Source organism: Schistocerca cancellata, chromosome 11, assembly GCF_023864275.1.
Source record: "Schistocerca cancellata isolate TAMUIC-IGC-003103 chromosome 11, iqSchCanc2.1, whole genome shotgun sequence".
NCBI classification, from domain to species: domain Eukaryota; kingdom Metazoa; phylum Arthropoda; class Insecta; order Orthoptera; family Acrididae; genus Schistocerca; species Schistocerca cancellata.
The window spans coordinates 86,602,536-86,614,861 of record NC_064636.1 but is presented as its reverse complement, the minus strand read 5'-3'; the positions used below and the strand labels follow the sequence as shown (position 1 = coordinate 86,614,861).

General features: G+C 40.5%; 1 protein-coding gene across 1 annotated transcript in view; it reads right to left on the bottom strand.

Annotated features, from left to right (window-relative positions):
* The window catches only part of LOC126108240 (uncharacterized), a 142,796-nt gene that overhangs the window by 69,817 nt on the left and 60,653 nt on the right, over positions 1-12,326 (bottom strand). Inside the window, exon 3 of the mRNA XM_049913470.1 lies at positions 11,274-11,449. Coding sequence (XP_049769427.1) covers positions 11,274-11,449 — 176 coding nt within the window. The remainder of the gene's footprint in view (positions 1-11,273; positions 11,450-12,326) is intronic.

The following is a 12,326-nucleotide window of genomic DNA, read 5'->3' as shown; positions in this document are numbered from 1 at the left end:
ATGTATCGTCTTCATCCAATATTGCTTGCAATTCGGAATCTTCAAACTTTTTTGGTGGTCTTCCACGTTCTTCATTTTTTACATCAAAAACATTATTTCTGAACTGTTGAAACCATCTTTTGCATGTTGCTTCTGATAGAGTACGATCACCGTATGCCTCGACGAGCATTCGATGCGACTCTGCAGCACTTTTTTCTCAAATGAAAACAAAAAATTAATGCGTTCCGCAAATCGTCACTTTCTGGTACAAAATTCGACATTGTTAACACGATGAAAACATATGATGTTGTTTGTTCCATGACTTAATGTATACTAAATGTCTTTGACAGATGTCATACCAACCAAACAAAAAAAAATTAAGGCTCGTTTACAACAAAAGTTCCCTATCGACACGTTTGTATCTTAATGCTCATTTCATACCGGTACACCTGGTAATACCCATCATTTGATGAACACCTCCACAAACTTTGATATAAATATGAGGGTAATCCCAAAAGTAAGGTCTCCTACTTTTTTTATAAGTACATAGACCTGTTTCTTTCTACATTGTTACACTTAAGGCCATCACGAGCAAGATAGTAAATCAGAGACATAGTGCAGAGAGCAGGCAAAAGCATTGACATTTAGGTTACCGGAGATAAATAGTAACACTAGAACTGTGCAAACTGCAGATCAGATGCTCTGAGCAGCTGTCTCAGTGGAAAGTTTCGCTTCAGAGAATTATGTGGTAACTCAGTCCACCACCTAGATGCTGTTTTAAGGCATCAAAGCGGAGGATGTCCACGAAAGGCACTTTTTAGCAGAGGCAGCAAGCTCGATACTTGCTCTCGACAGCTGCAATGTCAGTGGGTTTAAACAGGCTAGAGTGCTACTACAACAGTCCCCACCCACAGAAGGACAGAGGGCGTGGCCGAGTGACACGAAACACTGTTGTTGCTCGCCATAAAAGGAGTGGTAGTGACGTTCAGCTGTTGGCAACAAACTTGGAGTTTGTTACTGTAAAATCCAGAAGCATCCCTACCTACTGAGGAGGATTAGGGGAGGAATCTAAATATGATCAGCCAGAGGAGCAATGGAGGTGCAGAGTGACTCGCCAGATTGGCCGAAGCTTTTTAAGCACCAGTGGGTCTACTATAGGAAGGAAGAAATAGTGGGCTGCCACCATTCTTTAAAAACCGTGTTCTCAGTCAGATCGGCTGGGTCACTGACCCCGTGTCGCTCGTGGCCAGCATCAGAAAGCTCTGATGTGTTAATTTTCCTCACTGCTTTCAGGTTTGTAATTAAAGTGCTGCTAGTGTTCACTACTTCTGTTTAACACCCCTGTGGCTACAGACACTGGCTTCTGTTGTGCGCCGAATTCCATCCTTTGTTCTTTCTAATGTTTAGAATCAGCCTTCAGTGTAGTAATTAGTCTGATTGCAAGTCAGACCCCTGAATTCCACGAGTCTCTTGCTGCAACCATCCTGTCGAGTCCCAGAATCCGCGCCTCTCATAGTGCCCTGTGACAGTTTGGCGCTGATCCATGTCATCAGCCTGCTTCCAATGGGGATCTGTCTTCCTGCGTTTTCTCCTCACCTCTCCTAAATTGCAGCCTGACCCCAAACCCTTCAACTTCCCTCTATCCTGTGTCAGGACATGACATAAGTACTTCTCCATCATTAGTATTGTGTGCACGTTGGAAATTCAACTTTAATAACCATACATCAGTATTCCTGCCTTGATGTAAGAGGTGGACATAAAACCCTCACCTGCTTAAATGCAAGCACTCTGGCCAAAGAATTAGTCACCTCTTGCTCTCCTGAAATGACATCAATTTGGAGAGGAACAGAGTGCACAACATTCTCCAGGTAAGGCATAGTCAGCTGTATCCCCACATTAATGATGATCATCATCATAGACTTTAAGGGCTAGGCCTTTTGCTCTGTTCTGCATCGGAATCGTTCAGACCATCCTTTTAAGTGACTTCAGACATTTCTCTTCCCTTTTGATTTGTACTCCATTGCAGCTTTAATTAGCCTATCATTAGACGTAAGTTGGACGTACAGTCTGTAACATGAATTTAGCAGACTTATTCCTCGGTAATTTATGATTTGTCACCTTACTTGTACATAGGGCATACCAAAGCTTTATTTCATTTGTCTGTCACAAGTCTGCTCAACAAGCAAATAAAATTTAAAAGTCTATGCTTCAGTTCGTTAGTTGCATATTTAATCAGCTCCTTTTTCATATCATCAGCTGCCAGTAACATTTTGTTTATTAAAATGCTTTTTTATTTCAGTCTCTGATCACAATATGAATTCTTTAGACGATGACCGGTTTCAGTCTGTATTGACCATCCTCAGATCTTTTTTACACCATGTCCTAAAGTGATACGGCCATAATGGCATCATATTTTAGATCCATGTGATGATGCTATGCTGATTATATTTATATGTTTTGATGATGCCATTATGGCATCTGAGGACGGTCAATACAGACTGAAACCAGTCATCATCTAAATAATTCATATTGTGATCAGAGACTGAAATAAAAAAGCATTTTACAGTATTGGGTCACTGTTTGTATATGCGATTATGTTGCAGTTGGTGATTCTGTTTATTGTTTCTTGGACCACATTTTGCAGTTCCATTGTTATTAAATCTACAGTCACTGGTATTGGTGTTTATTTTTGGTTCTTCTACATTATCAGTCCATAAATATTCAAAGTATTTTAACCATTTGGATTTACATATAGCTGTAAAGTATATCTTTCTTGTTGACTGAAGTGCTTCGTATACGCTGCCTTGCCTTACGTTAGTATCGTGTTCTGTTTCACTCACAGATTGATTCCAACTTTCATGTTTAAGTTTTCGCATTCCTTTCTTTCCTACAGCAGATTTACTTTCACAAACCTCTCTGTAATTCATAGCATCAAGTAATGACAAGGCTTTTAGACACACCCCATTTGCCTTTTTTAGTTTGCTAATACAGTCGTTCAAAAGCATTAATCCCCTTTTAGAATATTTCTTTTTGCTCGTTATTAATGCTTCAGCAGCTCCTTACACTGTACTTTCTTTAGTAGTATCCTGTTCTCCATTTATGTTGTTAATAACTGGTTTCATGTGACATATCTCATTTAGTCCTTTTTTTATACTAGTTTCTTACTATATTCTTACAAGGGGTACCCTCAATAGGTTGCTCCCTGACAAAGAGGAAACTCCTTTTGGTAAAAGAAGGGTTAAAATTAAGGAACACTTATTTTGTCTTAGGTGCAAACATTGAATAGTTTCTGAGTAAGTGACAAAGTTTTGACTCTACTTGATCAGTTAGGGTGAGCAGCATTAAACCAAACACGTCAGCAGTGTAGCAGCTAACAGCAAAGTTTCCAATTTATGCGCTCTCTGTTCTAATTCAATCCTATAACAATTTTTTATCAAAGAAGTATGTGACATGAATGACATCAATATTTTTGTGACCTTGAGAAATACAATATAATTATTTACAAATGAAATCAAATTGGCAAAAATTCTCTTCTGTACTGGAGACCAAGGACCAAAATATCAAATCAGTTCCAGAACCGTATCACCAGTTTAACAGGGCTGTTAAGTAGAGTTCCAGTAACTATTACCCAGGGATGCCACACAAATTACATAGAGGGTCTCAATTCAGAAGTGACCTTGCAACTACAACATTACTACAATCTATTCGAACCAAGTCCACCGGGCAAGGAAATAATTGAAACAACACATGAACTAATTTCGTTAATAGATTCATCAGAAGGAGAGAGAGAGAGAGAGAGAGAGAGAGAGAGTTGGTCCAAACTGATGGAAGTATTGAATATGACACAGAGTAGCAAGGCCTAGAGACTGTTAAAGAAACTGATGTGACAGCCAATCATATTGCCCATCAACTTCTCATGAATGGCAAAATGAAACAAGAGGCTAAGCACAGGCAACCTATGTGGAAGATATCTGCACATGAAAATGGAGAAAGATCTGAATTCATGCAAAATTTTAACATGACAAAAAACAGTGCTGGTTTGGGATGGTACTTGGGTGGAACAAATAAAAATTTTTGGAAGCCCTACTAATTAATAGTTGCTACAGCTTGTGGTAACTGTCTAAGGTCATCCAAGATTCAAAAATTATGAATGAGTGCTTATGAAATAGCTGTTTGCAAACCTGGAGAGGACAATAGAGAATGGAGGAACTGTAGACCAATATCTCTCCTGTGCCAGGTATATAAGATTTTCGAATCAGTGCTACTCAACAATTGCATTCAGACGTTTGGCCAACAACTCATTCAGTAGCAGGTAGATTGGACCATGCAAAAGTGTTCAACACATTCGGCAAAAGCATTCAACACATTTGGGATAGATTTGAAAACCGAGAGATCACAGAAGTAGCTTCCATTGAAATCTATGATTGACCGACTGTATACTGTTACAGAATATGTCTGAGGTCACGAAGGACTTCAAACTTACCAGATCGATGCCAACCAAGCTATGTAGTTGCACAGTTTACGTTGATATCGACAAAGTAAACATACGTTAGAGGAATGGATTGCCACTACTTTTCAGTATTTACAGTAATGACTAATTACTCCACACCAACATAAGAAGTTTTATAGTTGCAGACAACATTGCACCAGCTTGCTGAAGAAGTAGAACTCACCTCTGAAGCTACTCTGAAGGAATTTGACACATACTATGTGGCTCGCCACTTAAAACCAAATCCATTAGAATACTAACATTGTGCTTTTTCACCTCAGGAATAGAGAGGCTTCATGGAAAATACATGTCTCTTGGAATGAAATCCTGTTAGAAGATTCTTTCACCCCGAACTTACTAGTGATAGCACTGGATTGCAATTTCACTTTTAGAACACACTGCTCCAACATCACTCACAAAGTCAGTGCTAGAAATAACATCCTGAGGAAGTTAAGACATAAATTGGAGTGCAAAACCACATGTTCTTACAACCAAAACATTGACTCTATGCTACTCTGCTGGAGTGTTGTACAGGTCAACCCATGCCAAAACTGTGGACATTGCCTTCAATGAAGCATGCACGTCAACCAACAGATGCCTAAAACCAAACTCTGTTGAAAAGTGATACTGTCTTGCCGCTATTGCAACTCCCGAGTGTTTGTCGAGATGGCGCTGCTGATTGAGAACAACTGAATGTTGAAGGTCATGCACTCTTTGGCCACCAACAGTCTCAGCCTAGGCTGAAATGAAGGAAAAGCTACTTCCAGACAGCTAAGCCTTGGGAAGTAACTCCAGATAAGACAAGACTTTCACTGAGAAAATCTAAGAACCAGGAATGGGTGGAGCATCATGAACAACTCCCGGCTGGCTGCAAAGAAGACTGGACTGTTTGGTGGTCTGTAAACTGAGGAAAAATTAGTATCAGCACGGCAGGGTCATCACTTACGTAACGGGGCTTCACATCAGATGACCAGAATTGCGAGTATGGTCAAGAACAAAGCCAACCATATGACCTCTCTCTGCATTTTCCCTCTCAGAAAAAGAACAATTGTTTGCCAGTGACAATGCTCTACTTGGGGCTCAGCTTTGGAGAAACATTATCTGAATGTAGATTTGGTCAAGTCCTTTATCTCGTTATTTTATTCCTTGCAAACTATGTACATATGAGTATATCTATAACTGTTATATGCTCATGTATACATTTAACTGCATGTATTTGTCATTCGTCTGACAAGAGTAGATGAATAATAAATCTATGATATGAATATAATAGAGGGAAACATTCCACGTGGGAAAAATATATCTAAAAAGAAAGATGATGAGACTTACCAAACAAAAGCGCTGGCAGGTCGATAGACACACAAACAAACACAAACATACACACAAAATTCTAGCTTTCGCAACCAACGGTTGCCTCGTCAGGAAAGAGGGAAGGAGAGGGAAAGACAAAAGGATTTGGGTTTTAAGGGAGAGGGTAAGGAGTCATTCCAATCCCGCGAGCGGAAAGACTTACCTTAGGGGGAAAAAAGGACAGGTATACACTCGCTTGTGTCTGCTTGTGTCTGTGTATATGCGGATGGATATGTGTGTGTGTGCGAGTGTATACCTGTCCTTTTTTCCCCCTAAGGTAAGTCTTTCCGCTCGCGGGATTGGAATGACTCCTTACCCTCTCCCTTAAAACCCAAATCCTTTTGTCTTTCCCTCTCCTTCCCTCTTTCCTGACGAGGCAACCGTTGGTTGCGAAAGCTAGAATTTTGTGTGTATGTTTGTGTTTGTTTGTGTGTCTATCGACCTGCCAGCGCTTTTGTTTGGTAAGTCTCATCATCTTTCTTTTTTTAATAATAAATCTGTTTCACTCACTTGTGTCACCAGTAGCTCTCTTCCCACATAAAAATACCATCATTCCATAACAGCAATATTGGATTGACTATGTGCATCATCTTGGCTGTAACTTTGCACAACACTAATGCTGTCTCTGTTGATCTCTCCATTCCAGCCACACTGCTCTAGCAGAAACCACTCTGTAAACTACCTCTTATCCGAAATCACTCCGTCTTCAAGAGACGATTAAGGTGCATCAGTAATCATCAAATTATCCTGCCCGTCAGAATATTGCAGCTGTCTTCAGCCTATCCAACAGCGAACTAGTATTTCTACCTAACCTTCCATTTCCATCTACTAATCTTACCCTATCATTTCTAGCTCTTTCTCTAAACAGCTAGAATTATCATTATGTACACATGTTATGATGCTTAATCATTAAGGATGTGTGGTTAGATACAAGAAAGGGAATAAGCGCTCTAATTTTACCAGGTGAAATAAATACATAAATAAATAAAACGTGCCAAATTCTGTTACGATTTGTAATCCACATTCACGTGGTCTATTCTCACTTTCCTTTGATTCACTGTGTATGTTATGCAGGGGTTGGCAGATCCTCATGCCCTCAGTAACACGTGTGTGTCAGCGGGTCTCGATAAATTTCCAGACGGGCCACTCAGGACACCAGATGGCCTCAAAACTCCAGAAATTTTGGAAGAAACAGATGGCACTTCCCCGCATTTTCTCTGTTATGAGAATGACAATTGGCGAAAGTCTTAAAAGGTAATATGTTGGAGTTTCGCACAGATGTTTTGTGTACGTGCAGCCAGGGTTGGTTGAAGAAAGTTTTGCAAACAAGTGATTTATTATTTGGTGCCCCCTCCCCCCTTACACCCTTATGCTCATACATTTTCACCCACATTAGTATTCCATACTAATTGTAAAATGCACTGGTGCACGTGGGTGCTACTGGTGGCTGGTAGTATTGTGATACGTCACATATACAGAAATGTTCCAGCTGAAGCACAAACTGACATTTTTCGTCACTTGGGCCTTAAAATGGCCCTGCACGCAATCTAGACCGACATGTGGATATGTTCTACACATTCATTCTGAGTGTGCTTTGGACACTGCTGCCTCCAAGGGCAACTGCCACGTCCACAAGGCTGCATGGATATGGCTCCGGCCTGACCACCGCTTAGGCACTGTTTCGCACCTTGACTATCCGACCTTTGCTGTTGTTGTTGTGGTCTTCAGTCCACAGACTGGTTTGTTGCAGCTCTCCATGCTATTCTATCCTGTGCAAGCCTCTTCATCTCCAAATAACCACTGCAACCTACATCCTTCTTAATCTGCTTAGTGTTTTCATCTCTTGGTCTCCCTCTCTGATTTTTACCCTACACACTTCCCTCCAATACTAAACTGGTAATCCCTTGATGCCTCAGAACGTGTCCTACCAACCGACCCCTTCTCCTAGTCAAGTTGTGCCACAAAGTCCTCTTCTCTCCAATTCTATTCAGTACCTCTTCATTAGTTACGTGATCTACCCATCTAATCTTCAGCAATCTTCTGTAACACCACAGTTCGAAAGCTTCTATTCTCTTCTTGTCTGAACTATTTATCATCCATGTTTCACTTCCATACATGGCTACGCTCCATACAAATACTTTCAGAAAAGACTTCCAGACACTTAAATCCATACTCGATCTTAACAAATTCCGCTTCTTCAGAAGTGCTTTCCTTGCCGTAGTCGGTCTACATTTTATATCCTCTCTACTGCATCAATTATTTTGCTCCCCAAATAGCAAAACTCGTTTACTCATTTCCCAATCTAATTCCCTCAGCATTGCCTGATTTAATTCAACTACACTCCACAATCCTCGTTTTGCTTTTGTTGACATTCATCTTATATCCTCCTTTCAAGACACTGTCCATGCTGTTCAACTGTTCTTCCAAGTCCTTTGTTGTGTCTGACAGAATTACAATGTCACCAGCAATCCTCAAGGCTTTTATTTTTTGTCCCTGGATTCTTTCTCTAAGTCTACAAATGCTAGAAATGTGTCTTTTTACTAATAGAACCTTTTTCTCATAGAACCTCTGTCTCATAGAAAATGTGAGACCAGTGTCTAAAACGTTGCAAGTCAACCCCATACCCCCCCCCCCCCCCCCCAAAATCCACTCTTGTACCTGTACGCGATCTGATGAGTGACTTCAACTGGACACGTGAGGAAGCTTGGCTAGCCGTCTGCTCCTCACTGAACATGGCCACTACCAAGGCAAAGGGTGTTGTGCTTTACTGCACTGTGCTGTGTCAGCCTCTTCTCTCTCCTGGGTGGGCCCTAGCGGTGGTGCAGAGGTGGCCAATAGTTTGTCTCACGAGCTTATCTGACATCAGACGAAACATTTGTGATTCTCATTAAGCTAAATACTTACCCTTAGCTGCAATCTGGTTATCAGCGGATATTGCTTTTTTCTTCTGTTGTTGTTGTTGTGGTCTTCAGTCCTGAGACTGGTTTGATGCAGCTCTCCATGCTACTCTATCCTGTGCAAGCTTCTTCATCTCCCAGTACCTACTGCAACCTACATCCTTCTGAATCTGCTTAGTGTATTCATCTCTTGGTCTCCCTCTACGATTTTTACCCTCCACGCTGCCCTCCAATGCTAAATTTGTGATCCCTCGATGCCTCAGAACATGTCCTACCAACCGATCCCTTCTTCTAGTCAAGTTGTGCCACAAACTTCTCTTCTCCCCAATCCTATTCAATACCTCCTCATTAGTTACGTGATCTACCCACCTTATTTTCAGCATTCTTCTGTAGCACCACATTTCGAAAGCTTCTATTCTCTTCTTGTCCAAACTAGTTATCGTCCATGTCTCACTTCCATACATGGCTACACTCCATACAAATACTTTCAGAAACGACTTCCTGACACCTAAGTCTATATTCGATGTTAACAAATTTCTCTTCTTGAGAAACGCTTTCGTTTCCATTGCCAGTCTACATTTTATATCCTCTCTACTTCGACCATCATCGGTTATTTTACTCCCTAAATAGCAAAACTCCTTTACTACTTTAAGTGTCTCATTTCCTAATCTAATTCCCTCAGCATCACCCGACTTAATTTGACTACACTCCATTATCCTCGTTTTGCTTTTGTTGATGTTCATCTTATATCCTCCTTTCAAGACACTGTCCATTCCGTTCAACTGCTCTTCCAAGTCCTTTGCTGTCTCTGACAGAATTAAAATGTCATCGGCAAACCTCAAAGTTTTTACTTCTTCTCCATGAATTTTAATACCTACTCCGAATTTTTCTTTTGTTTCCTTTACTGCTTGCTCAATATACAGATTGAATAACATCGGGGAGAGGCTACAACCCTGTCTCACTCCTTTCCCAACCACTGCTTCCCTTTCATGCCCCTCGACTCTTATAACTGCCATCTGGTTTCTGTACAAATTGTAAATAGCCTTTCGCTCCCTGTATTTTACCCCTGCCACCTTCAGAATTTGAAAGAGAGTATTCCAGTCAACATTGTCAAAAGCTTTCTCTAAGTCTACAAATGCTAGAAACGTAGGTTTGCCTTTTCTTAATCTTTCTTCCAAGATAAGTCGTAAGGTCAGTATTGCCTCACGTGTTCCAACATTTCTACGGAATCCAAACTGATCTTCCCCGAGGTCGGCTTCTACCAGTTTTTCCATTCGTCTGTAAAGAATTCGCGTTAGTATTTTGCAGCTGTGACTTATTAAACTGATAGTTCGGTAATTTTCACATCTGTCAACACCTGCTTTCTTTGGGATTGGAATTATTATATTCTTCTTAAAGTCTGAGGGTATTTCGCCTGTCTCATACATCGTGCTCACCAGATGGTAGAGTTTTGTCATGACTGGCTCTCCTGAGGCCATCAGTAGTTCTAATGGAATGTTGTCTACTCCCGGGGCCTTGTTTTGACTCAGGTCTTTCAGTGCTCTGTCAAACTCTTCACGCAGTATCTTATCTCCCATTTCATCTTCATCTACATCCTCTTCCATTTCCATAATATTGTCCTCAAGTACATCGCCCTTGTATAAACCCTCTATATACTCCTTCCACCTTTCTGCTTTCCCTTCTTTGCTTAGAACTGTGTTGCCATCTGAGCTCTTGATGTTCATACAAGTGGTTCTCTTCTCTCCAAAGGTCTCTTTAATTTTCCTGTAGGCAGTATCTATCTTACCCCTAGTGAGACAAGCCTCTACATCCTTACATTTGTCCTCTAGCCATCCCTGTTTAGCCATTTTGCGCTTCCTGTCAGTTTCATTTTTGAGACGTTTGTATTCCTTTTTGCCTGCTTCATTTACTGCATTTTTATATTTTCTCCTTTCATCAATCAAATTCAATATTTCTTCTGTTACCCAAGGATTTCTGTTAGCCCGCGTCTTTTTACCTACTTGATCGTCTGCTGCCTTCACCACTTCATCCCTCAGAGCTACCCATTCTTCTTCTACTGTATTTTTTTCCCCCATTCCTGTCAATTGTTCCCTAATGCTCTCCCTGAAACTCTCTACAACCTCTGGTTCTTTCAGTTTATCCAGGTCCCATATCCTTAAATTCCCACCTTTTTGCAGTTTCTTCAGTTTCAATCTGCAGTTCATAACCAATAGATTGTGGTCAGAATCTACATCTGCCCCAGGAAATGTCTTACAATTTAAAACCTGGTTCCTAAATCTCTGTCTTACCATTATATAATCTATCTGAAACCTGTCAGTATCTCCAGGCTTCTTCCACGTATACAGCCTCCTTTCACGATTCTTCTGTTTCTTCTGTTATGGTTACTATTTACTTCATAGTGTGTTGTTTGCCATATACTTTGATCACGACACTGTTGTAAGTTTCAAAACATCCAATCAGCTATGTTTTCATTATTGTAAATATCTTCTCATTTGCATAAGTTAATGAGCAAATTACACTTCATTTAATAACAACATACTTCTAAGTAAGACACTGACCTGTTTCATTCAACCTCGACGACCGAACGAAAGATAATGTATTTCGCAAGGCGCATGGAAATCTGGCAGTTATGGCTCTAGTGATGCGCCGAGCAGCACGCAGTAACTCGGAGAGGATGGGCTGCCTCACACGATCCGTTGCCAGCGCTTCCGCATTCCATTCTGTGTCGTTCAACCTTTAAAAATGAAATGGAGTCACCAACAGTAACAAATGATACTCTGAAACTTGATAGTATTGTCTAGAACAGAATGATGAAAGCTAAACTCATATTGCCACTTATCCAGTTTCTATGTTTCCCTTTGACTGGGGCAGACAGATCATTAGAAATCAGTCAAGATATTAGTCTCAGATACTCCAGAGTAAATTACGAATGCAAGGCTGCTAACACATTTAGATCACATTTTGATTGCCAATTTAACATGGCGGAAACATATATCAGAGAACAAAAAGCATAAGAAGTGTCAATCGATAGTTCCTACTATCTCTGGGATGTGGTTGCTCAGAAGTAATGGTACCATTCCCTTCCACCTGTCGGAAATGGGAACCGTGTCAGCCACGTAGCTGTTTCGGCACCCTTGCACTGGTTTGGCTAGTCAACGGACATGTTCTCTCAATCGGTCTTGTGTGGTTGAGGTTACAGGTATTTCAATGTGGGAATTTAGCTTGTGTGTAATCTATTTTATTTTACCTTCGTTATTTCAAGCAAATGTTCATGATCATCTTTTTGATTCTTTTACATAATTTTGTGTATTTATTGTACCTTGGTAGTGCGTCCTTTGTTTGATTTTGAACCACTACCAGACATGTACTTGTAGCACCTATTTTTACCTGTTTTGTGTCTGTATCGATATTTCTATGTCAATCTGAAGTACTGCTTATGTAGAGTGTTGTATCCGTCATGGAAATTCTTTGACTATGTATACATATTTCAGGTATGTGAACTTTTTGAACAATATTGTTTAAACTGTGCCTACGGATTTAAATAACTACTGGAGTGTTTGAAACTGAATTTAATGTTGTGTTGGCATTTGCAGAGCCAACTATTTTTTGAG